The sequence below is a fragment of the Brachypodium distachyon genome, chromosome 5 (genome assembly GCF_000005505.3).
Source record: "Brachypodium distachyon strain Bd21 chromosome 5, Brachypodium_distachyon_v3.0, whole genome shotgun sequence".
Taxonomy (NCBI): domain Eukaryota; kingdom Viridiplantae; phylum Streptophyta; class Magnoliopsida; order Poales; family Poaceae; genus Brachypodium; species Brachypodium distachyon.
Genome location: NC_016135.3, coordinates 10779804 through 10804874, shown reverse-complemented (window position 1 = coordinate 10804874; position 25071 = coordinate 10779804). Strand labels below are relative to the sequence as shown.

The 25071-nt window shown below is 56.3% G+C and overlaps 2 protein-coding genes and 1 long non-coding RNA gene across 3 annotated transcripts; 1 reads left to right on the top strand and 2 right to left on the bottom strand.

Moving 5' to 3' along the window:
• Nucleotides 1-1594: 1594 nt before the first annotated feature.
• On the bottom strand, nucleotides 1595-6114 carry LOC112269419. The gene is made up of 3 exons (XM_024456136.1): nucleotides 2794-6114; nucleotides 2603-2718; nucleotides 1595-2533 (listed from the first exon to the last, which is right to left on the bottom strand). The coding sequence occupies exons 1-3, from the start codon at nucleotides 3218-3220 to the stop codon at nucleotides 1775-1777; spliced, it is 1302 nt and encodes a 433-aa protein (XP_024311904.1). The 5' UTR covers nucleotides 3221-6114; the 3' UTR covers nucleotides 1595-1774.
• Nucleotides 6115-7452: 1338 nt separating this feature from the next.
• On the top strand, nucleotides 7453-8488 carry LOC112269534. Its single transcript, XR_002961407.1, has 2 exons — nucleotides 7453-7599; nucleotides 7683-8488. It is a non-coding gene; the product is annotated as an uncharacterized LOC112269534 (long non-coding RNA).
• A 3584-nt stretch (nucleotides 8489-12072) lies between these two features.
• On the bottom strand, nucleotides 12073-24188 carry LOC104585557 (neurofilament heavy polypeptide-like). Its single transcript, XM_010242481.1, has 4 exons — nucleotides 23537-24188; nucleotides 22943-23169; nucleotides 22076-22396; nucleotides 12073-12078 (listed from the first exon to the last, which is right to left on the bottom strand). The coding sequence occupies exons 1-4, from the start codon at nucleotides 24186-24188 to the stop codon at nucleotides 12073-12075; spliced, it is 1206 nt and encodes a 401-aa protein (XP_010240783.1).
• Between the last annotated feature and the right edge of the window lie 883 nt (nucleotides 24189-25071).

Below are 25071 nucleotides of genomic sequence, written 5' to 3'. Positions count from 1 at the left end.
CCGTGGACAATGGCAAACAATTCGACTGTGCGGAATTCATCAAATTCCCCGAATGCCTTGAGATCAAACTGCACTTCGCATCCGTCGCTTACCCAAAGAGCAACGGCGCTTACGAAAGGGCAAATGGACTAATTCTCCAAGGACTCCGCCGAAGGGTAGGGAACACGGTTAGCAAAGCAAGGGGAGCATGGAGAGATGAACTCGCTAGCGTGGTTTGGGGCATACACACCTCCGTAAGCCGTTCCAGGGGCCGAACACCATTCTCTTTGGTGTATGGAGCCGAAGCAGTTCTTCCCGCCGAGGTCGAGTTCCGCTCACCTCGGGTCGAAAGGCTCCAAGAAGCCACTCCAATGGCCTTCATCGAAAATGAAGAACACCGCAAAACGGCCATCGATCTTGTGGAAGAAGCTCGTGACAAAGCCCTCATGAGGCACACCGTCTACGAGCAAAACGCCGCACGCTTCTACAACACAAGAGTGCAGGAACGAGCCTTCTCCCAAGGAGATCTCGTGCTGAAAAAGAATGTCGACCCAAAGCTCCAGCGCAAACTCGACCCTAAATGGGAAGAACCATACCGCATCACCGCCGTATTGGGAAATTGTGCATACCACCTTGAGAACATGAAAGGGTAAGATCTTGTCCATGCCTGGAACGGCGACAAGCTTCGGCGTTTCTACACCTAAGAACCTTCGAGGGCAATCCTTGCAGCTCCCAAAGGAGACCATCAGCGCCCAACCGGCCTCTTCCCTACGAAACTTCAAGGGATCATAAGCGCCAATAAGGCCACGTCTACATAAGGCTTGTAAGTGCCCATCGGGCCATACCTTAAGACAAGAAAGCAAGGATCAATAAAAACAAGTCCTTGAGGAAAAATTAAGAGCGACACGAGACACTCACACGACTCACCGTCGTAGAAGAGCCGCTGCCCCTGTGCCGCTCGCCGAGGAATGCGAAAAGGCCTCCGTTGGCCTAAGCGCCCTCTAAAAATGTCCATGGACATAGGTCGCTACTAGTGACTTGTTCCTTGGTGGATCCTAGCGTGCCTCGAGGCCATCCGCCAAGTAGAACCAAGTCCCCCGAGGGCCGGAAGCTCCTTAAAACGCATTTAAGGAGAACCGTAAATAAGCGAGTTATGCATGAGCATATTTACCTCAGAGAACCATGCTACCCGTATGCGAGACGTCGCGCACGGGCCTGCATGATAGTAACCAGGCTAAGGCTCCATAATAATCGCGGGAAAGCATAGCTTCCTGAAGTCCGAAGAGGGAAAATTCCGCATGAAATTTCCCGAACGGCAGGTCGAAGTGTCCCGATCACTACCGGCATATCGATAGCGACCCTCACAAGGGTACTAGGACCTGTGTCTCGTAACCATGGCCTAAGGCACCGAAGCCAAGTCGTATCCCAACTGCGACAGCAATTGATGGCACAAAAGTGCAATCATAGCGAACGATCGCGAGCTGTATAAACTAAGGAAATATAGTACTTCACAAGAAGGAAATATAGTACTCCAAGAAACACATGTCGAGCCAAGTTAACATTTCCGATAATGTCGACTATATGGTGAAACATGAGAAATACATGTCAAGCTAGGTTAACATTTCCGATAATGTTGACTACATAGTAAAGCATGAAACACAACAAAAAAGCTGCCTTACGACCTCTATGACTAAGAGCCTAAGCATGCTAGACATGAGGCTAAGTCAAGTGGGGATATGCAACATCGCATAAGTAAGCAGCTGAGGTACATCACCACCTCCAAGGGCGAAGAGGCTCACACCTCACCGTCACCCTCCTGAAGAGCGGGCTCAAGGTAACGCACGAAGCGTCGAGCCTGAGCGCAAAGAGGAGCACCCTGGTCCGCCAGAAACTTCTTCGCCCCGTGAGACATCTCACCCTCAAGCCCACTCATCCCGGCACCACCGTCAAGGACTGCCGCCACCGCCGACGAAACAAGTCGGGCACCCGTACTCAGGAGGCACTTCTTCACGGTAGGCTCAATGAGCTCCACCTGGGAAGTAAGCACCCTGCTCGCCTCATCCACCGTGCGACACGAAGGAAGGTCCGGCTGGGGAACACTCCTCAGGCAAGTCATCGTCTCCCGAATCTTGGTGGCCTGGGCAAGCAAAAGCGAAACCACCTCGGGACGAAGATCTGGTGGAGGACGAGCACGAGGAGCAAGCATCGGGCCGTCACCCGTTGCCGCTAACTCCACCTTGAGGGAAGCTGCCTCCTCGCGGGCGTGCTCCCTATCAAGGTTGGCCACCACCAAGTCCTCCTCAGCTCGACGGGTCCTCGTGATCTCGTCCTTCTGGCGCTCCTCAGCAAGTCGAGCCCTAGTCTCCGCGGCCGGGAGGTCTGCCAAAACACGGGAGAGCTCAGCCTCCATGGCCTCGCGCCGCACCCTCTCCGAAGCCAACTCACTCAAGGCAAGGGTAGACTTGGACATCTCCACGTCCAAGGCAGCGGAAAGCGCCCCCACCTGAGTCTTTAGGGCAGGAAGGGCACCCACGGCCTCGACCAAGCCTCTCACCTGCAAAGAAGAGGAAGTTAGCACAAAGGTAACCCAAAGGGCAAAGGGAGATACGTCACGGATGCTCACCAGCTTCAGTGTCACGAAAGGGTCTCTCGCTCCGTCCTCGGACGCCAGAAGCACTCCGTCCCTCGCCTGAGTCGGGGGCTCGCCCTCAAGAGCCCCGGGCTCCGCAGCCCTCGCACCTAAAAACAAGCCAAGAGATCACATCAAAATCATTCTTAAAAAGAATGACGTGAACAAAAGAGAAGGGCACTCACCCGAGGTAGGAGCATCCTCCTCGGGGCGCTCGCGACCAATGAAGAACACCTGGACGCCCGCGCCACTGGCTCCGGTCCACAGCTCCACCACCGAGTCGCTCTGAAGTCGAAGCCCCGTCTCACGAGTGAAAGCCTCAACCTCGTGACTCAAAGGAGGAAGAACTTGCTCGAGTCCAATCTTCCCCTTCATGTGCAGGTCCAAGGTCACCCTCATAGGGGACCTCGACTCGCCCACGACAGAATCTGCTGAATCCGCCGGGGCGTAGTCAAGAGAAGGAGAAGGAGTCGGGGGAGCTTTCCTCTTGCATCCACTCGACGGACGAGGTATCTTGGGGATCGGCGCGACAGGCACTGCCAGGCCCAGCACCGCCGCTCCCGCCTTCGCCTTCCCACAAGAATCCCGCAGCTTGGACCCCACCGCCAACATCGATGGCGTAGCCAAGCGGGAGTAGCGATCACCCACTCGAAAAAGGCGACCAAGCTTCGGATCCTATCGCACAGGCACCATCTTCCCGAAGCACCTCGCGATGATGTTGTGACATCCCCCCTCGCTGATCTTGGCCTCGCAGTCGCGGTGCTCTGGCCCGCCGTACGGACCTATCAGCTGCGTGGCCCACAACACCGCCCTCTCCTCGGAAAACGTCGCTGAAAAAAGACAAGTCCAAAATTGCTAAGTACCTTCCCAAGGGAAAACAATCGAGGCGCGAAGGGGAGAGGAGCGCCACTCGCGTGCAGTGACGAGCTGCGGGGGACGGAAAGATCGAGGGATCCCAATCTCGGACCGCGGATGATTCCTCATCATGAAGCGTGCCGCCATCACCATCTCCTCCATGAGGTCACGAAAGCTCCTGTCGGCAGACACCTCCTTGATTTTGGCCACCTTCCAGAGGTCGGCCGACCGAGGATCGCCGGGGTGGGACACCTCCCTAAGACCTCCGGCCCCAGAGTGCTGGGGGAGATCACCCGTGTGCCGAAGACGGGTCTTTGAAGCCCGAAGAAGAAACCACCGGGACTCCCACTTGAAGAACAACTTCTTCGCACTCTTCCCTGGCATGAGCAGGAAGTCGTCCCCAAAACCGGAGTGAAGCCTCAGGTTCACCGAACCAAAGGTGCTCAAGGCGAAGCCGTCCGGGCTGAGCAAATCCCTCACCTCCACGGTGAAGTAGAACAACAGAAGCTTCATCGAGGGCTCCTCGTGAAGCACCGTCTCGCACAGCCACCTGAAAACGTTCAACCTCACGATCGTCAATGGGTGAAGCTGGGCCAACTCGATGCCGTATGTCTCCAGGAACTCCACCAAGAAGGGGTGAACAGGCACACACAGGCTGGCATGAAACCAGACCGAGAATGCCACGATGCATCCCGGATGCCGCCTCTAGTCGAGCCTCACCTCCTCACCGTCAGGCAGGATACCATCCCCCTTGGGGAAGTACCCCGCCTCCTCCAGTTGGGCAAGATCCTCGGGGCTCATCGACGAAGGAAGAAGGTGGTCGTGCGCCCAACCTCCGCCATCCACGGGCACTGTCGGAACCGAGGAAGGGCCACCGCGAGGGCGGAAGGAAACCTTCTTCTTCCGCGACGGTCGGTTCGCTGCAAGCTGCGCCGCCGAAGACCCCCTCGCTGGCTCGCCCACTGGACACTCGACATCGGGTCCTGCCATCTCACCAAGCCAAGGACAACCCGCGCGAAGAAACGCCTGCTCCCGTGCGCAGAAGCGACGCCCCGGGAGCGCTCGACAGAATGCCCACAAGGGTCGCCCATTCAAGAAACGCCAAAGAACAGCGCCACCGAGCTTCCTCCTACCTTCGCACAAGCAAGGAAGGCGCGGCCGACGACGAGGATCACCCGGGAACACTTGGAGGCACGATCAACACCGAGCTTCGAGTGGCCTCGCTCGCGCTCCACGTCCCCACGAAGGCTCGGAGATGGAGAGCTTCCGCGGCAGCACCGCGGCAACCAACGCAACCTCCGTCGTGAGCATGAAGTGACTAGTGCCCCTGCGGAGCTTCCTACTACACCAACCTCTCGAAGAAATGTCGGCCGCCGCCGAACTCGTCTTCGACGCCGGACAAATCAAACAAGCATGGTGTAAGCTCCACGTGGATGGGGGTTCCATTTTATAGGCCACCGGAGCTCCTTGGCGTCCGGGTCGGGCCAATGGCGGGGCGACACCTCGCCGTCCTTCCACCCAGAGAACGGACCAAGAAAGAAGAAAGAAATGGGAAGAAGGAGCACCACTTTCCGTAAAGGAGGCCGGCCTGGCCAAAGGGGGGCATCCCGTGCGCGGACCACGCGTCCTCGCCGCGCCGGCGTCACCTCCAGTGACGAACGCCGGCAGCAAAAGCAAGGCCAAGGGGACCCTCCCTGTACGAAGGAAGAAGAAGGCCCCCAGCCGTCCGATCTAGGGCGCCCGGCCACCCACAACCATTGGATCTTCTTTACTTAAACCGAACCAGTACCGGGCTCCAACTGGGCCGCGGTCCAGTAGTGGCCCAGGAAGTCGGCCAGAAAAAAAAAAGAGGAGGCGCACCCGAGGGCGGCCCAGCTCGCGCGCAAGGTCAGCCCGAGGCGGCCCAGCTGGCCCAGGCGGCCGATGAGGCTCGAGAAAATTGCGAAAAAGTGCAAAGTCATGCGGAAATTGCCAAAGACCTTGAAAATTTCAGGGAGGCCCGCAGGGCCCCTGATTTTTGCAAAAAAAAATCCTCTGGGACACCGGATTTCTCGCAGAGAGGCCCATGGGGTCCCGGTTTTGCTAAAAATACCCCCCGAAGCTCGATTTCTCGCAGAGAACATCATCATGGGCATGGAATCTTCCCACAACGCCTCCAAGACTTCCATTTTTTGCAAGAAAAACACCAAGTACCTCCGTTTCTGACAAGGGAACCCATCGGGGTATCTGTCAAGGGACACCGTCATGAACCCAAGAGCGACGAAAAAGATCAAAGATCTCGCACCGGAGGTTGATCCGAAGGCATTCTCAATGCTTCCAGCTCAAGGGGGCTACTGTTGTAGTAAAATAAAACCATTATATGGGCCGGGCCGTAAATCCTACGCGGCGACGACCAAGTCAATATTCCGCAAGCACGAGTCAAAAACACCTACGTGGCGCGATCAATCCTACGTGGCAGAGGAAGACTAGTCAACGAGTCAAACCTCTCATGCCATGGTCAAGGGGTCAAATGAGCTAGAGTGGGGGGCAAGAAAAGTGAGAGGAGAGAGCCCTTGGTCCATGGTGGACCATGGACCAAGTCCTATTTTTCTCACATGGTGTACACAAAAGTTATGGACCAAAAAAGCTAATTTTACCCTTTTGCCCCCACTTTTCTCTCTCCCTCAAGGGTAGCCATGGTCATTTGTCATGTACACCTAAGCTATAAATACCCCCCCATGGGGGCATGTATCACTCACTCTCACTTGAATAAACTCAAGGGGAGAGGGCTAGAGCCTCTTACCAAGAGCTCTAATTTCTAGATCCGGGAAAGACGCGTTCGGCCCTCGAAGGAGAAGGGGTTGGATTAGAGTTCCGAGGGTATCGTAACCTCGATACTTGGAAAGACACGTTCGGTCCAAGTACGAGTCTGCCCCGACGAACCTCTCGCCAAAAGGTGTCTTGAGAAGATCCGCTCGGCCCAAGCCCTCGGCTAACAACCCCCTCAAAGCCTTTCCTAACATAGGACTAAGTCGCACCCGCAGGGTTGACCGAACCTATTCAAAAAATATCGACGTGTTAACGTGTCCAAGTGTACGGCGACCTTCGCTATAAGGCCGGCGTACACGCCCTACATTTATACCCGCACTTGTGCCATCGAGCATTGGCACCCCTTACTCTAATTGTTGTCGAGAACAACAACAAATTTAAAAAACTAAAGCTACTGTCACTAGCTGTTGGTACAGAATATTTCCTCAAACCGGCAATTTACAACTCTAAGATTTAATTCAAATGAAACACATTCACACAATTAGCCACTGCCGATGCCGCTACACACAATTGCAAAAAAAAAAGAAAACATTACATTTTTTTCTTTGTTGTTAGAGCATCTCTAACAGGTACCTGTATTTTATTCCGTTGTAGCTCACCGAACGTATTTTGCGGTACCAATTTGACCCGAACGGAACAGATCCCTGAACTCATACGGGCGGAACGTATCCGCAGACTCAGGCCGTATACGAGTTTAGGGGATCTGTTCCGCCCGACGCCACGCGAAACCGTAAATTTATGTGCGGCAACAGAATGTCTGAAATAACTGAATGTCTAAACCGACTAAATGTGTGACGAACTCTTTGGTCGGATTGACAAAAATTGATCCCCGCCGATGCATCAAATCAAATCACATACATGCGTGCATCAAATCACATTTCATTCGTGCTCATATTTCACAGACATTGATAAAAAATTGACCCAAATTCATACACATTAACCATATTGGAGGCAACGGAATTCACTCAAATTCCCAAATCCACCACCTACCTAATTCGCACACAACAACCGCAAATCGGGCGGCGGGGCAAGCGGCGGCCGGCGGAGGGAGCAGCGGGCCGCGACGGGTGGCGGAGCGAGCGTCGGACAAAGCGGCAGGCGGCGCGACGAGGACGGGGTCGTGGCGGGCAGCAACGGGCGGCACGAGCCACGGGCAGCTGCGGGCGGCGCGACGAGGAGCGGGGTCGGGGTGCCGATGGGGGTGGCCGTTTGGGTCGGAGACGGGGCCGGAGGAGGCGGGGCTCGACGTCGCCGACAGCGGCTGGAGAAGGAAGAAGAAAGGAAAAACGGCTATTCTAAGTGGGGCACCTGCCCCACTTGGTCTTGCGGTACGGCGCTTGTCTCCCGCTTTCTACTTCTCTCCATTCCCTTTCCCTGCCTCTGTCTTATTTTCTTCTTCCCCCCGACGAAGTTTCTCCTCCTGATTGATGCACATGCGGCCCCAAATCCCGAGCAGAGTGCGGCCGTGCGGCGTCCTCCTCCTTCCTGCACTTCCCTGCTGCCGCCTGCTCTCCTTAGGCGCTTAGGAGCCAGCGCCGCTCGACGTCGTCGACGGCACGGGCATGCTATGCAGAGCAGCGACGGCGCCGGAGCCGTCCCACCCGGACCCCCGCCAGGCATCCCAAGGTCGATGTAGCTGCTGGCGGTGACGTCCAGTGCTTGCTGCATCTCCCTTTCATGGCCTCCTCGACGGCCTCCGCCGGCACATCGAAGTAGTAGCAGTGGCTCCGGCGCGCTGGCATGCTGCAGCAGGTCCGCCGCGAACCGTGACCACGGGTGTTGTTTCTTCTGCATCGGCGAGGTGGAGAGAAGGAGGAGGCGGTCCTGGCCGCTGCAGACGGCTACGGCGAGGGGCTGCTTGACCCAACCGAGTTCGCGATGGCGAGGGGCTGCTTGACCTGGACATGGCGACGGAGACGACAGCAACATCGCACATGGATGTCACCGCGGCTCACTCCCTCGACATGCTCTCCTCCTCCTTCCCGCCCTACGCCGCCGCGTTCCGGTGAGACATGACTTCCCTGCTGCCTGCGGGCCTTTCTGGTGAAGACGGGCTCCCTATTCTCAGTGCACGCTAAGGTGTTCGATGTTTGGTCGCACCCATAGGAGCTTGCATGTACCATTGGTTGTTTCTGCCATCGTCAGATTATGTATCCTTCGTTGCAAGCTGTAGCAGGAATGAATGGAGTTGGAAAGATGATTTTGTTTTGTACCGTCCATCTATATACTTCATTGTGATTTTATTCTCGAAATAGTAGTCTTCCAAAAGTTAATTCTACGATCAATTTCCACATTTTCTGCGCCTAGCGACCAGGTTAATTGATGAATACTTCCTCCGTTTCATAATTTTTGTCTCAATTGCCTAAAATTGGATGCATATATATTCAAAATGTGTCTAAATACATGTAATATTTTGACAAGAATTATGAAACGGAGAGAGTAGTTGTTTTCGAAAGTCACGTGCACAAGGAATTGCCATATTTCTTGGCTCTGCCGACCAGGTTATTTATTTCTAATTTTCATGTGTTTACCCTACTTAATTGCCATATTTTCTGGCTAGCAACCAGATTATTTGATTCTAGTTCCCATGTTGTTTCCTTCGTCAAATTGTTATTTGATCTAGTTGTCATGTTTTTGGGTCCTATAGCGATCAGGTTATTTAAGCCTAGTTGCCATGGTGTTTTCTCCCGCTCAATTGCCATGTGTTTTATCCTAGCTTCGAGGTTATTTGGGTCTAGTTGCCATGGTGTTTTCCCCCCGCTCAATTGTCATCCCCCCCCCCTAGAGATCAGGTTATTTGAGCCTAGTTGTCATGTTGTTTTTCGCCGCTCAATTGCCATATTTTTTTTGCCCCTAGCGACCAGGCTATTTGATCCTAACTGTCATGTTGTTTTTCCTCGCTCAATTGCCATGTTTTTCGCTCTCGTGACCAGGTTATTTGAGCCTAGTTGTCACCGTGTTTCTCCCGCTCAATTGCCATGTTTTTTTTGTCCTAGCGACCAGGTTATTTGAGCCTGGTTGCCATGGTGTTTTCTCCCGCTCAATTGCCATGTTTTTTGCCCCTAGCAACCAGGTTATTTGGCCCTAATTGCCATGTTCTTTTCGTCCACGCAATTGCCATGTTTTTTGCCATAGCAACCAGGTTATTTGAGCCTAGTTGCCATGACATTTCTCCTGTCAATTGACATGTTTTTTTGTCCTAGCGACCAGGTTATTTGATTCTAATTGACATGGTGTTTTCCCCTTCTCATTTGCGATGTTTTTTGTCCTAGCGACCAGGTTATTTGAGCCTAATTGCCATGGTGTTTTTCCTTACTCAATTGCCATGTTTATTTCTCCCTATCAACCAGGTTATTTGGCTCTAGTTGCCATGTTCTTTTTGTCCACTCAATTGCCATGTTTTTTGTCCTGGCAACCAGAGTATTTGAGTCTAATTGCCATGGTGTTTTCCCCTGTTCAATTGCCATGTTTTTTCTCCTATCGACCAGGTTATTTGAGCTAATTGCCATGGTGTTTTCCCGGCTCAATTGTCATGTTTTTTTTTCCTAACGACCAGGTTATTTGGCCCTAGTCGTCATGTTCTTTTCGTCCGCTCAATTGCCATGTTTTTTTTCTCACTATCGAAGGTTACTTGGCTCTAGTTGCCATGTTCTTTTCATCCGCTCAATTGCCATGTTTTTTTTGTCCTAGCGACCAGGTTATTTGAACCTAATTGCCATGGCGTTTTCCCCTGCTCAATTGCCTTGTTTTTTTTTTCCTATCGACCAGTTTATTTGAGCCTAATTGCCATGGTGTTTTCCCAACTTAATTGTCATGTTTTTTTTCCTAGCGATCAGGTTATTTGGTCCTAATTGTCATGTTCTTTTCGGCTGCTATCAATTACCATGTTTTTTGTCCTAACGACTAGGTTATTTGAACCTAATTGCGATGGTGTTTTCCCCTGCTCAATTGTCATTTTTTTTTCTAGCGACCAGGTTATTTTGGCATTCGTCCTGTCGGCTATTCGCGGCTCGCCCGCCAGCGCCTGAATCTCGGCCCATTGGCTGATTGGCCCGAAAACGCCCAGTAGCCAGCCTGCTGCACGGTCCAATTCTGTCTGTCTTCCTTTTCTTCTCCAAAACCACGGGAACGAGCACGTACGGCCTACGGGAACTGCTGAACATCAAACAAAAAAGAACGCCATGAACCTATATCGATTTGTTTTGCCAAAAACCAGGAAGGAACTCATTACGCTATATTGATTTAGTTTAGTTTTTCAGAAACAAGCATTAGTACTTTCCTATAAATAAACTGTCTTGTTAAAGAAAAAAAACAATTCCGGGATTAGTGTTAACATATCATGTGGTGCGTTACCTGCAAAACATTGTTTTGCAGTTCCATATCTCAACCAATATGCTTCCAAAGTTATCGATCCAACATTCCACCAGTCTCTGATCCATAGGCAGCACACAGTCTCATGTTTGGCTAGGATCGGCAAACCATTTCCTGGCAGTTTGTCCCGATTACGTACGAAATGTCTACTTTTTAATGTCAACAAGCTTGTTATTGACTTTTTTATTCTAATAATGGCATAAGATCACCAGAAGCTGAAGCTGCATATATGTGAAGTGAGGATTAAATCGGAGCGAATATGGTCAGACAGCTTTGAAAACATATTTTATTTCATATTATCTTTTATTGGATTCAAAAATGGTGTGGACGTGGTTCACGCCAATCTGGTAACTGTACTCATCACGCCGAGCAATAGGCTTCAGCACACCCAAAGGCCAAAGACCCCAAAGACCGAAACGTTAAGAAAAACCCAAAAGAGAAAGAAAAAAGAGATATAATTCAAAAGGTGTGGCCATTTTTAAATCTCCTGATTTTTAAGAAATTGGTCTTAAGATTTGAGGATCATTCTCATTCTTTCATCTCTCACTTGGTATCGTTGAATTAAGATCAACATGTCAACTGATTTCTAACTAAAAACATGCGACTTCTCAATAGCAAAACCGTAATCAAAATGATACTATTATATACTAACAACGTAGCACATCATAGACTATATCCACCTTGATCAATTAACTGACACGAGTTAATTAATCCGTTGGGTAAGGCATGCATGCAGCCCGCTATAGCTATACGCCGGTGAGGATGTGGAGGTCGAACCCGAGGGTGATGACGGCGAAGAGGGTGAAGAAGAGGAGGGTGTGCACGGTGGCGGACTTGCCGGTGACGCGGAGGCTGCCGAAGTCGACCCATCGGTGCGTCCCCGGCAGCTCAATCAACAGCCCCGGCGAGAGCAGCACGAACAACACCAGCCCAACCACCACGGGCGCCCAGTCCAACATCTTCTTTCTACCTACGCTATGCTCCCGTTAGCTTGCTACCTTCTGGCTGCTGCTCCTCTCGAAGTGCTAACGGTGGAGGGTGTGTTTGTGTTGGTCGCAAAGATGAGCACCAAGGGAATGTGGAGAGAAAAAGGATGGAATTAATGTGGAATCTGACATGGAAAGCTGCTGTGATGCTGAAATAAAAGAAAGGATGAGATGCCGGCCGGATAAGGCTATATCATGAGTTTGATTGATTTGAACCAGCCGTGGGCGTTTACTTGGGCCTTAATTTTCGTGTGATCAGCTTTCTGTATTTACTCCTTGCGTTCCAGCATGTAAGACATAATTTTTGTTAACTGTCAAACTTTTTAAAATTTCTAGACTATGACTCCCTTGGCCTCTTTAGAGTAATATGACAAATGGTGGGGCTCCCCCGCCCTCCTTAAAAAAATACTTTTGAAAGTTTGACCAACAATATAACGAAAAATATCAATTCTAAGATGCAAAATGAAGATCATTAGATTCATTAAGAAATATACTTTCATTGTATCTTTTTGTTTCAAAATAAAAATAAATATCAGGTTGTTCTACACCAAAGAGAGAGAAGGGAGGGAAAAGTGAGGCAAAGCTCAATAGGGAAACAGAGAAGCAAAGGCTTCTAGGCGTGCGACCGGACAAGGTGGCAACTCCATTTTGTTTTGCCCGATGGTTCTTCATCGTGTTGATCAGTTTGTATTTTTGCCCCTCCCCTTTCCTCCGCTCTCTTATTGAAAGGGAAACCTTACCCCTGTATGGATTTTGATGAATGATGACAACATGGTTGAGAAATTAATGAGTTACACGGAGTGTTTCAGGTTTTAGTTATTCAGAAGAGTTGGTTTAACCAGCATCGACGACCCCTAAAAATTGAAGTACAGGTACTAGCTTGAAGTATGAAGAACTCAGTGAAAAACGGTAAAGAATGTGAAGCGTATCTTTCTTCATAGGTCTTTCCGTAGCTTTTTCCTTCACTTGAGTATAGGACTATTAAGGGGGGTTTGAAGTATGGAGCTGGTTCAGGTGAATCCTATTTTTCATGTTCAGCTTAGGCGAAAACCATTTTCTGTGTGAGTGTTTTCTCGTCGGAGTGAAGAATGAAGCATTTCAGGCTTCACAGAAACTTACGCGTGAAGTCTTCATTTTGATTTCAAATGTGTTTGAAAAACTTTGTCGCTTTATGTTTTGACCACGTAATCCAACCGTTGTGAGACAAAGAGATAATGTGTGAGCTGAAGTCTCAGGGATGACTTTATCCAACGGGTCACAACGGCTAGATTGGCCGTGACCAAGGCTATATAAGACGACCCACCCCAAATGGGTTCGGTGGTGATCCACAGAGAGTTGTTGTGAAGAACACCTGAGAAAACCCTTAGAGCTGAACTGAGCGTGAAAAATGGGATCCCCTCTCTAACCGAGCACTTGAAGCTTGTTACTCTTGGTGATTGGCATCACCTAGACAGCTAGGAGTCAGTGTTGAAGAGCAATCGAAACTTGTGATTCACCATCAACCAGTCTGTGAAGGTCTGGAGATCACCTCAAGATCTACCACGAGTAACTGGGCGAGACTTTGGTCTTAGCTCAGGAGGATTGGTGGACTTGTGTGTCCGCGAGTCTTGTGTGACTCAGCCCGCTCAACGGAGACGTAGGATTGTGCCAACAATCTGAACTTCGGAAAACAAATTCCCTGTGTTTTCGTGTTCTGGTAATATCGTTCCTCAATCTCATATTTTTTGTTGAAGTACAATTGTTCTTACTGTTCTTGTCTTCACTACTACTGCTTAAATTGTTTGTCTTTCTTCATTCCGATGCAACTCTAAAACTTGCTCAGTATAATCTCTATTGTTGAAGTACTGTGACTGTCTTCAGTCTTCATTTTTGAAGAAAACTTAAAACTGGTCACATTCACCCTCCCTCTGTGACGTACTCGATCTTTCACTTGGTATTAGAGCAAGGTCTCCTTGTTTTAGTTTAACCACCTGAGGAAGAAGTATGTCTAAGGAAGGGAAGTTACCTGTTTTTAGCAGTACCAATTATGCTTTTTGGAAAAATCGAATTAAGGCTCACATCATATCTACTGACCCTTGTGATTGGGAAGCAGTCACAAACGGTTTTGTTGTTCCTCAGGGGCCCATCTTTGGATATGATGCTATTTCTCTGAAGAAGTATCAAGCGAACGTCAAAGCCTGTGATATCATCTTCTCAACTGTCATTGATGCTGTCGCACCAGTGGCACCCGGGGTGCCACCGCTGCACGACGCGTGAGTCGCATCGCTGGGTTCCCGGAAGGATCTCACCCCGGGCGGCAACGTGCAGGCTGCCCGGCAAGCTACCAGTCCGGCAGGGCTAGCGGGGCTTCGGGGAATAATCCTGCCTGGGCACCTCCCGGGAAGGCGCTTGCCGGGAGGAGGCGTTCCCGGGCATAGGTTCCCGCCGCGAGGGCAGGGCCGAGCGAGCAGAGCAGCAACACCACGTGGGCGCGCGGCATGCGCCCAGTGTGCAGTTTCGTCAGGACAAGGAGTGAGGCGCACAACGCATTTAATGAGCCGACAGGAGGGGCGTTATCCCTCTAGTCGGGCAAACAGTGGCTGTCCAAGGCTAGCTTTTAGGGCCTAGACCCCTAGCCGCGGGGTTGGTGCTCATGCATGCATGCCAGCACACCGAGGAGGAGCTGCTCAAGCTCCTTGCTCGCCACTTGTAATCCATGCACCGTGGTATCCCCTTGGCTATAAAAGGAGGACCCCCGCCAATGGTCAAAGGGTTCAGTCTTTGGTTCGTTTTTTCCAACCAACTCCTAGTTCTGCACTAGCGATAGCCCAGAATAGTAAGGAGCACTTAGCCGAAAAGAGAGCACCCGGTGACCCTTGCCCGGCAACTTGTAAACACTCGATCTTACGGTAATACGAGCTCAGACAAGCATGACGTAGGGTTTTACACCACAAGGTGGCCCGAACCTGGGTAAAAAAGCGTGTGCATGCGCGTTTGTTGTCCTCTTACGCTTTGCATTGGTCTCGCCGACGATCGTCGGAGCAATCCCCGTAGCCCACTGTCGAACCTAAAAGGGGGTGCCCGCGCATCCCCGGTGTCGGAGCCCCGTGCGACGACATCTGGCGCGCTAGGTAGGGGGCGCGTGAGGAGAGCTCGCCGGTGACCGCCGCCGACAGCGTCTACAACAACATCGGCCTCGTCTTCCTCGACGACAGAGCCAACAACCATGCCTCCCAAGCAGGCTGGTGACCCTCGGATTGATCCGCGTGAAGTCCCAGCGGCACACACGCGGTCCCATGACGCGCCGCCCGCGTCGCAGGTTCAGGAAAATCCTGAACCCTCACGAGCGCAACAATCGGAGCTGCCACCCACACCTCCTCGGCCGTCGACAGATAACAGGCTGACGGGGCCGATGGCCCCCAGTGCCGGGGCTAGTCGTGCGAGCAGCCATGGTGCCGCCCGCGCCTGCCAACGAGTTGAATCGCGTGCCGAAGGCGCGCAGCGTCCGCTGCGCCATGAGCATCCCGCGTCGTTAGCGACGCCAACGGGGTCGCACCCCGTGCACCCAGGTGCGTCCGGGGATAGAGCAAAAGGCAGCAGCTCGGGAAATCGGCTGCCTCCCGCACGAACCCCGGCGGAGGCCCTCATCGCCGCGCGGGTCATGGTGCGGTACGAACCGCAGCAGGGCACGCCGGCGCACGAGGCATGGAGCGAGGAGCTGGACGCGTTCCTCGCGCTTGCCGCCCAACAGCCACAAGGCGAAGGCGGCCCGGCAGGCTCAGGCCGCGGGCAGAATCCGGGGCGCGAAGACGCGCCCCGCGCCTCGTGACAGGGGGAAAACCCTCCCCCGCAGGGAGGCTCGGGAGGCGGGGACCCGGAGGGGTCCTCGGACTCGTCGCCCACCGTCACACGAGGTGACGCGCGCGGCATTTTGAATGCCCGCCAGCAGGAGGATCTGCGCCCGCGCCTGGAGCGCCGACGCCGGCACGAGGTAGAGCGCCAACGCCCGCAGGAGCAGGAAGATGCTCCTATGGGCCCCGAGGACGGCTGCACTGCGTTCACGCGCGAGTTGCAGCGGGTGACATGGCCCCGCAAGTTCCGAGCGCCCGCGCTTGGTACGTACGATGGGACCGTGAATCCCAAAGATTTCCTCCTGACCTACATGTTGGGGATGCATGCCATCGGCGCCGATGAAAAGGTGAGAGCCAACTGGTTCTCGATGGTCCTGAAAGGATCAGCGAGAACCTGGCTGCTCAACCTGGCTGCTGGGTCCATCGCCACTTGGGCGGACTTGCGCGAGCAGTTTTTGAGCGCGTTCTAGGGCGGCTAGAAGCGTCCGGGAACCATGGCGGAGCTGCACACCGTGGTGCAGAAGCCGGGAGAGACGCTGCGGAGATTCGTCAACCGCTTCTCCAGTCTCTCCTACTCCATACCGGAGGCGGAGGCTGCCGCAATCGTCAACACCTTCGCCATCAACGTCCGCGACTACAAGATGCGCGAGAAGCTGAGCACGCATCGGATCCGGACGACACAGGATCTGTACGCGTTGGCGCACAAGTGTGCCATGGCCGAGGAAGGGCGCTTAGCGCCCGAGCTTGCAGCTAAGGCTTCCGCGAGCCAGGGAGAGGGTTCGCCGAAGAAGAGTTCCCGCAAGCGCAGCGGGAAGCAGGTCCTCGCTGCGGAGTCGGGGGCTGCTGTGAGGCCTGCAAAGAAGGCCTCGCTCGGTGGCAGGTCTAGCGGCAAGCAGAGCGACGCGCCCCGCTGCCCCATCCATGCCAATTCCACCCACGACGCGCAGGATTGCAGCATCCTGCAGGGTATCAAGCAGCGGCGCGAACCGCGCCACGAAGAACGCCGAGCAGCCGGCGCCTGTTTCAATTGTGGCGACATCGGGCATCTCTCCCGAGATTGCCCGAACGACCCCAGGGCGGGGCCGAAGCCTGCCGGCGTACGCTGGCAAGGAGGAAGCCCGGGGGGACGCGGCCAAGCCCGCACCGGCAGGGAGCGCCCTCCCCGGGGACGAGACAGAGCTCGTGGTGAGGAGCAGCGCGAGTCTGACTGTACTGGCGGTGACGAGCCGGGCTTCCAGGAGCCCCGCGGTGTCGCCTGCATCCATGGGGCAGCTTAAGCTCTCCCATCTCATGCCACGGTGAAGCGCCTCACCCGCAACGTATGCGCATTGTTGCCGGACGCGGAGCCGCAGCAGCCGCTGAGGTGGTCGCACGTGTCGATCACCTTCAACACCGACGATCACCCAGCGCGACAGCTGGGTTCGGGGGTCATACCCTTCGTGGTCTCACCGATCATCAGCAACATGTCGGTGACCAAGGTGTTGGTGGACAACGGAGCGGGGCTGAACCTCCTGTCCGCCAGGTTGGTGGAGAAACTCCAGTTACTGGTGGAGCAGCTGAAGCCCACCGACCTGTTCCAGGGCGTAAACCCTAGGATCGTGCGCCCCCTGGGCGCATCACGCTGCGGGTGACCTTCGGGTCACTGGAAGCGTTCAGGACCGAGCACATAGTGTTCGACGTGGCGCACACCTCGTTGCCCTAAAACGGGATCCTTGCTCGGCCGACGCTGATCAAGTTCATGGCGGCGACACATTGCGCCTAGGGCGTGATGAAGATGCCGTCCATGTACGGCGTCCTCTCCATCAGGTGCGACCTCAAGGAGGTGGCCTGGTGCGTTGGCGAGGTCGTCAGGGCCGCCGCCGCAGCCGCCGCTGGTGACGAGGACGTTGCCGGAGACGAAGGCTCGCCGAGTGACGGCCCGGCAACGAAGAAGGCCCGCGCCGGCCCGCAAGAGCTTGCTGGGGGAAGCGTAGGCTCCAGCTCGTGCCCCGGCAAGGGCCACAAGCTCAGGGAGGAGACCGCCAAGGTGAAGAAGCTGCTGCTCCAAGCCAGCAACAAGGAGCGCACCGTCACCGTCGGTGCAAACCTTACTGCCGAATAGGAAAGCACCCTCATCACTTTTCTCCGGGAGAATGCCGACGTGTTCGCTTGGGAGCCGTCGGACCTTCCCGGAGTCCCTAGGGAGGTGATTGAGCATCGACTCGCGGTGCGCCTGGATGCCCGCCCCGGCAAGCAGAAGATTCGCTGGCAAGCGCAGGAGCGCAAAGATTTCATCAAGCAGGAGGTGGACAAGCTCAAGGCTGCGGGGGCTATCAGAGAAGTTATGTACCCCACTTGGTTAGCTAACCCTGTAGTAGCGCCTAAGGTGGGGAATAAGCTTCGCGTGTGTGTAGATTTTACTGATCTTAACCGTGCTTGCCCCAAGGATCCTTTCCCTGTACCCCGTATCGATCGAATAGTTGATTCCACTGCTGGTTGTGACTTGCTGAGCGTTTTAGATGCTTTTTCCGGCTACCATCAAATTAAGATGGCGGTCGAAGACGAGGAGAAAACAGCGTTCATCACCCCGGTTGGCTGCTACTGCTACACGTGCATGTGCATGCCTTTCGGGTTGAAGAACGCGGGCTCAACATTCCAGCACGCGTTGCACGAGTGTTTGGGACCCCAGCTAGGCCGGAACGTGGAGGCCTACATGGGACGATATCATCATCAAGTCGAAGCGCGGGGACTCGCTGATTGATGACCTGCGGGAAACGTTTGATAACCTTTGCAGGATCAAACTCAAGCTGAACGCTGAGAAGTGCACCTTCGGTGTAGACTCGGGCCAGCTTCTGGGTTTCTTGGTTTCGCACAGGGGGATACGAGCCAACCCACAGAAGATAGAAGCTATCGAGAAGATGAAGGCTCCCCGCAAGGTGAAGTATGTCCAGCACCTCAACGGCTACGTTGCCGCGCTGGGCCGCTTCATCTCGAGGCTGGGCGAATGCGCCCTGCCTTTCTTCAAGGTGATGAAGAAGAAGGGCCCGATAGAGTGGACCCTCGAGGCCGAGGCGGCGTTCCAGGGTCTCAAGCAGTATCTGAAGTCGCCGCCCGTCCTCGTCGCCCCCAAGCCGGGCGAGCCGCTGCTACTCTACCTAGTAGCGACTGACCAGGTGGTCAGCTCGGTGCTGGTTGCCGAGAGGGAGGAAGACGTTCCGGGAACCAAGGCTGCGGGGCTTCTGCTCATGTCCCGCAAGCTGCGCCACTACTTCCAGGCGCACTGCGTCACGCTGGTGTCAGGGTTGTGCCTTGAGCGAGCTCTCACCAACCGTAAAGCCACCGGGAGGGTGGCCGAGTGGAGGATGGAGTTGTTGGAGTTCGATCTGCACTTCACCAACTCCAAGAGCATCAAGAGTGCGGCCCTGGCGGACTTCGTCGCGGAGTGGACATCGAGGGGTGTAGAAGAGGAGGAGACGAAGACCAGCCTGCTAGGCCACTGGATCCTGTACTTCGACGGTGCGTTCAGCCTCCAGGGAGCTGGCGCTGGGGTCATCATCGATTCACCGACGGGGGATCAGTTGAGGTTTGCTATCCAGTTCGATTTCCCGAACTCCACTATCAACACGGCGGAGTACGAGGGTTTGCTCGCCGGGTTGTGGGCAGCAATCGCCCTGGATATCAAGCGCCTGGTCGTTCGCGGGGACTCCCAGCTCGTGATCAACCAGGTTAACAAGGACTACGACTGCCCGCAGATGGCACCGTACATGGAGGAAGTCCGCAAGCTAGAACGCAAGTTCAAGGGTTTGCGATTCGAGCATGTCAAGCGGAAGGACAACTTCGTGGCTGACGAGCTGTCCAAGATGGCAGCAGAACGTCGGAAGCCTCCGGCGGGGGTGTTCTGCCACAAGCAGGCGGTGCCTTCAGTCGCCCCCAAGCCAGTTGCAAAGGAAGCCCCTCCGGCAACTGAAGGAAACTCCGCAACAGCGAGGTCCATGCCGCTAACGTAGCGGCATGCATTGGCAGGGAGACCCCTCCCTGGGCGGTGGAAATCTCCCATCACCTGAAGGGAGCGGCCCTCCTGGAAGACGACGTCGCCGCAAAACGAGTGGTCCGGCAAGCCAAAATGTACGCCGTGGTGGACGGAAACCTCTATCGCAGGCGTGCAAATGGAGTCAAGCTCATCTGTGTGCCCCAAGACGAAGGGTGTGCACTGTTGCAGGAGATACATCGAGGCACATGCTCCCACCATGTGGCCTCCCGGCCGCTGGCCGGCAAGGCGTTCCGGCACGGTTTCTACTAGCCCACGGCACTGGCCGATGCGGAGCAGCTGGTGAAGTCGTGTGAGGCGTGCCAGTTCCACGCAAAGAAGAGCAACCAGCCGGCGCAGGCCCTGCAGGTCATCCCGTCCTCGTGGCCATTCGCGATCTAGGGGCTGGACATCGTCGGCAAGCTGCCGAGAACAGTTGGCGGCTACGAGTACTTACTCGTGGCCATCGACAAGTTCTCCAAGTGGGTGGAAGTGGAACCAGTGTGGAAGCTGACCGCCCAGGCGGCCATCAAGTTCTTCAAGAACATTGTGTGCCGGTTTGGTGTGCCTAACGGCATAATCACCGACAACGGCACTCAATTCATGAGAGCGGTGTTCCAGGCCTACTGCGAGGGCATGCGCACCAAGATACACTTCGTGTCCGTTGCTCACCCAAGGAGTAACGGGCAGGCAGAGTGAGCCAACGCGAAAGTGCTGCGGGGGCTCAAGACGAGAACCTTTGACAAGCTCAAAGGCCACGGGAAGCACTGGGTCTAAGAACTCCAGCCCGTTCTGTGGTCAATCAGGAACTCCTTTCGCCCTTGTCTACGGGGCAGAAGCGGTGCTGCCCCTCGAGCTCAAACACGGATCTCCCCGAGTACGCACGTACGGCAACTCCAGCCAACATGAGCAAAGGGTTGACGATCTGAACTTCATCGAAGAGCTTCGATGCCGGGCTGCTGTGTGAGCCGCGCGGTACCAGTAGTGACTCCGTCGTTATCACGACAGGGGAGTCCGTCCCCGGGGGCTCGAGAACGGAGACCTTGTCCTGCGCCGGATACAAGGAACGAATGCCGGGAATAAGTTGACTCTGAAATGGGAGGGCCCCTTCCGGGTAGTGCAGGTGACCAGGCCGGGGGCTGTCGGGCTGGAAACCGAAGAAGGCTTCCAGCGCCGGCGGGTGCACTGCCACCGTGTCCTTGCCACATCTCCGCTAGCGAGCGGCTCCGGGGCGAGGGTTGCCGCGGAGACACTGTGCGGGTGCATTCCATCAGCGCACATCGCTGACGGGTGCACGGCCGCAGTGCCCCTGCCGCATCCCTCCAGAGGGTACCTCCGCAAGGAGCAAGGATTGCCGTGGAGACACTATGGTAGTGCATGCCATCAGCGCTCAGCGCCGACGGGTGCACTGCCGTAGTGTCCCTGCCGCACCCCTCCAAAGGCGAGGGTCGTCGCGAGGACGTTGTGATGGCGCCGGTGCCGGCGTTCGCCGTTCGCTCCGGCCCACCACTGCGTCCCTGCTGCGTCACTCAGGTAGACTTTCCCCAAGGAGCGAGGGCTGTTTCGGGGACGCCGTGATGTCTTCGCCACCTGTGTCTGCCAGTGGTGGCAAGGATGTCACGGTGTCCCTACTGCACCCCTCGGAACAGGTTCCTCTGAAAGCAAGGGCTCTTCCAAAGGCGAGGTTGCTGCGGAGACGCGGTGGTAGCATCGTCGTCGGCGCTTGTCGCCAGCGGCGATCCTGCCGCGGCGTTCCAGCCGCATCCCTCAAACAGGCTCTCTCAAGGGCGACGTACCAGGCGCACACTTCTGGCAAGCGTACCGAGCACGAGACCAAACGAAAAGCTAAGTGCTTGAACCTGAATGATAGACTCTCTGAGAACTAAACATAACTGAACACTGCCTCGCTAAGTGTGACCCTGAAACCTGCATGTGGCCGGGGTGTTAGAAGGACGCTTGCGGGGGGAGTGCGCTCCCCGTGCGGCTTCCGGGTCTGTCCCAGGAGGGCATGGCTTGGAGTCGTTACCCACAAGCGGAGTGGCTCGCCGCTGCTGCTTGACCCCAGGTCGGCACTGCAGGTCCGTCTCGGGTCCCTGATCCGGTCAAGGGTGAGGCGCGCGAGTCCCCACCCCGCGAGGCAACCCTAGGAACAAGAAACAAGGATTAAGCAGAACTAAAGAAATTGATTAACAAAGTAGCAAATGATTACATGAACTAATGAAACTGTAATTGTTCAAACGGTGCAAAGCGCCATACTTGCAGGACGAAAACAAAAGAAGGTAAAGAAGGAAACAGCAAGGGCCGGCAGGGGGCCGCGGCAGCTAGTTGCCAGCGTCCTCCGCCGGGGGCTCCGGGGACGGCTCGGGGTCCGGCTTCTGCTGCATCCGCTCGACCACCTCGTCAACAAACCCACTCACCGCTGAGTGTGGGCGGGTTCGTCCTCGCTGTCCGACCAGGCGTCCAGCAGCGTCTCGAAGGGGAACTCCGGGTCCCGGAGGTGCACACTCGGAAGGATCGCCCCGGCAACCTCCCGAGCGCAGTTGGCAACCTCGGTCTTCAGCTGCCGTTGTCCGATTAGCGTGCCGTGGTGGAGCCGGGCGTCGAGCGTGGCCTTCTTGGCCTTGCGGAGGCGGCTCGCCAGCGACGCGAGCTCCGCGGCCTGGGTCGCGTTGTCCTTGCTGGCCTGGGCGAGCTCCTCCCGGATAGTGGCTAGCTCGGTCTCGAGCCGAGCCGCCTTGTCCTTGGCGGTGTTGAGCTGGATCTCGTGCCGGGCTGACGCGCCCACCGCACTTTCGGTGGCCTTGATCTGCACCTCCAGCTTGACGCGCAGGTCTTGGATCTCGCCGAGATAGTTGGCGATCAGATCGCTCTTCTCGTCGATCCGAGCCTGGGCTGCAGCGAGCACCTCAGCGTGCTCCTTCTTGGTTTCCGCCTGGGCCACCACCAGCGAGTCTAGAGCTCCCTAGAGCTCGGCGCGTCGAGCCTCCAATCGCCGGTAGAGTTCCTCTTTGGGGACGACCGTTGTGTCGGCATCCTCCAAGGCTTCCCGGGCAAGACGCGCCTCCTCCCTAGCAAGGCGCGTCCCCTCCCGCAGCCGGGAAAGCTCCTACCGCTCCTTCTCCACGGCCAGCCGCAGCTCGCCCAGCTGGCTCTTGGCGATTGCGTGGTGCTCCCTCACCTCGTTGAAGGAGGTGACGAAGGCCAGCTGCTGGTCCTTGACAGAGTCAAGGAACTGGTGCCCCCGGTCGAAGACGCTCGGATCCCAGGTCATGGGATTCCAAGCCACCCCGGCAAGGGTGCCGAGGTCGGTGTCGAAAGTGGCGGCCGACGACAACGAAGCCCCCGCCGCCACCGTATAGCTGGGCGGGGGGTCGTCCGCTTGCGGCGGAGCATCCTGTTGCTCCTCCTCCGCAACCTCCCCCTCACCCGCGCCTGGGGACTGCGGGGCTGGTGAGGTTGTCGCGCCCCCGGCAGGGACCGCCCCTTGCTGGGCGGTAGAAGAATCCGCACCGGCGGCGTCTGCGGCCGCGGGCGCGTTGCCGGACGCCGTCCCGGTGGCGGCGGCAGTTGCTGCTGCCGCTGCGGCTGGTGCAGCAGGGCTTGGCATGGGGGCTGCCTCCGGCTCCTCCGCCGTCCCCATAACCACGACGTCGGAGTCGAGGTCAACCACCGTAGCACCCGCTTCTGGTGTGGGCACGCTTGGGCCTGCAACAGCGAAAAGGATGAGAAGCAGGAAGTTAAACAAGTTGCCCGGAGGCAGACGCGGGGGCTCGGGATGATTACCTTGCGGGGCCACTAGGCTTGCGGGGGGAGCCTCCCCCTCCTCCTCCGTCCCAGCAGAGGTCTCCAAGAGGCTTGCTGCGGGCGGAGCGTCGCCTGCGGAATGAGAAGGTACAGTTGCAGGATTAACTGGCAAATGGAAGTGCAGGTAAGTAAGCGGGACGGTGACGTACCTGTTGCCGGCGCCATCTCCGTCGGGGCTGGGTCGCCGGCGGATGCTGTGGCGGCGCCACTGGCCCCTGTGTCGGTTGGGTCGGCGCGGTAGGTGGAGAGTCGTCCCTCCCCCTCTTGCCGGCGCTTGCCGACGAATCGGCCTTCAGGGGGTTGCGCCGGAGCGCGAAGCCCCGGAAGACCCCCCAAGCGGGCGGGGCCATCGGTGCCCGTGGGGTTGCCGTGGCCCGGGGCTCTGCGGGAACCTTCAAAGGAGCCGCCACGGCGTCGGCGGCCATTGCGGGTGTGTCAGCCATCGCGGCTCCGGCGGCTGCTACTGGGGTGGTCGCCGCCGGGTCTCTGGCGGTCGCTGCCAGAGTGGGCACCGCCGTGGAGGTGGCCGCGGCCGCTGCGTGCGCCCTTGGTCTGCGCACAATCAGGGGCGCGTCGTCGCTATCCTCCTCCTCGTCGTCCACAGGGATGACCTCCCGGGCGGCGGCAACCCGACCCGCCTCGTCGGAGGAGGACGAGTCGTGGGGCTGGCTAGCCTCTGACTCGCTCCCGCTCTCCTCCTGCACCTGCTTCCCGCGGGGTGCGGGCGGAGGGGAACGCAGGGACTGAGTGGGGGTATCGTCTATCAGCCCCCACTCGTTGCAGGGTGGGAAGGAGCCGATGATGCTGCTAAAGCCAGGGACGCTGGCGTGGAGGGCGAAAACCCCCGGCGGCAACTTCGTGATGGGAACATCCTCGCCGGAGATCCCCCTCACCCACACCTGGAATGACTCTTTATCCATGCCCTCCTCGCGGAGGCGCGTCCTGTCTCCGGCCCCCGTGTATGCCCACGCGGGGAGGGAACGCCGCTGAAGCGGCGCGGTGCGCCGGGTGATGTAGACCCGCGCCACGTCAAGATCAGAGAACCCGGCTACCCGAAGGGCCTTGATCTTCTCCACAATGGGGAGGAGGTCGACGTCGCGGTGGTACCGGTCCCGCCAGCCGGGGGCCTCCACCGGCAACTCAGTGGGCGGGAAGATGAACTCCTCGGGCTCATCCACTCGGACACAGCACCAGTCCGAGCGCCACTCCTTCTCGATCTTCTTCTCCGACCAGACGATGAACTCTGACTTCATCCGGTCGCGGGCACGGAACACCACCCCCGATGACATCGCTTTCTTGTTATCGATACGGGGGTAGAAGTAGTGCTGGAACAATGCCACCGATGGCATCACTCCGACGAATCCCTCGCAGAGGAAGGAGAAGATGGCGAGGAGGTAGAGGGACATGGGGTGAAGCTGCGCCACCCGCAGCTGGTATGACTCCATGAGCGCATGGAGGAACAGGGAGAATGGCGGCACCAACCCGGTGAGTATGAAGCGCGCGAACACCCAGAAGTCGGTGGACCCGACGTTGGTGCCGGCGGGGAAGATCAGGGTCCTCCTGTGCTCATTGAAGTCCGAGGCGACGGCGTGCTGGAGCTTGCCCACCGCCTCGCCGTTGAAGCCGGGCGGAAGAAGGCAAGGGTGGCCCGCATCTCTTGCTTCTTCAGCTCTTTCTCTCTGGCGGCTGCCAAGGCCGCTGCGCTCTTGCCCTTTGAGGGCTTCACCTCCTTCCCTTTCCTGGTGGTGGGGGGCACCATGGGGACCGAGGGCGGAAGCTAGCAAAATACTTAGGCACAAGATG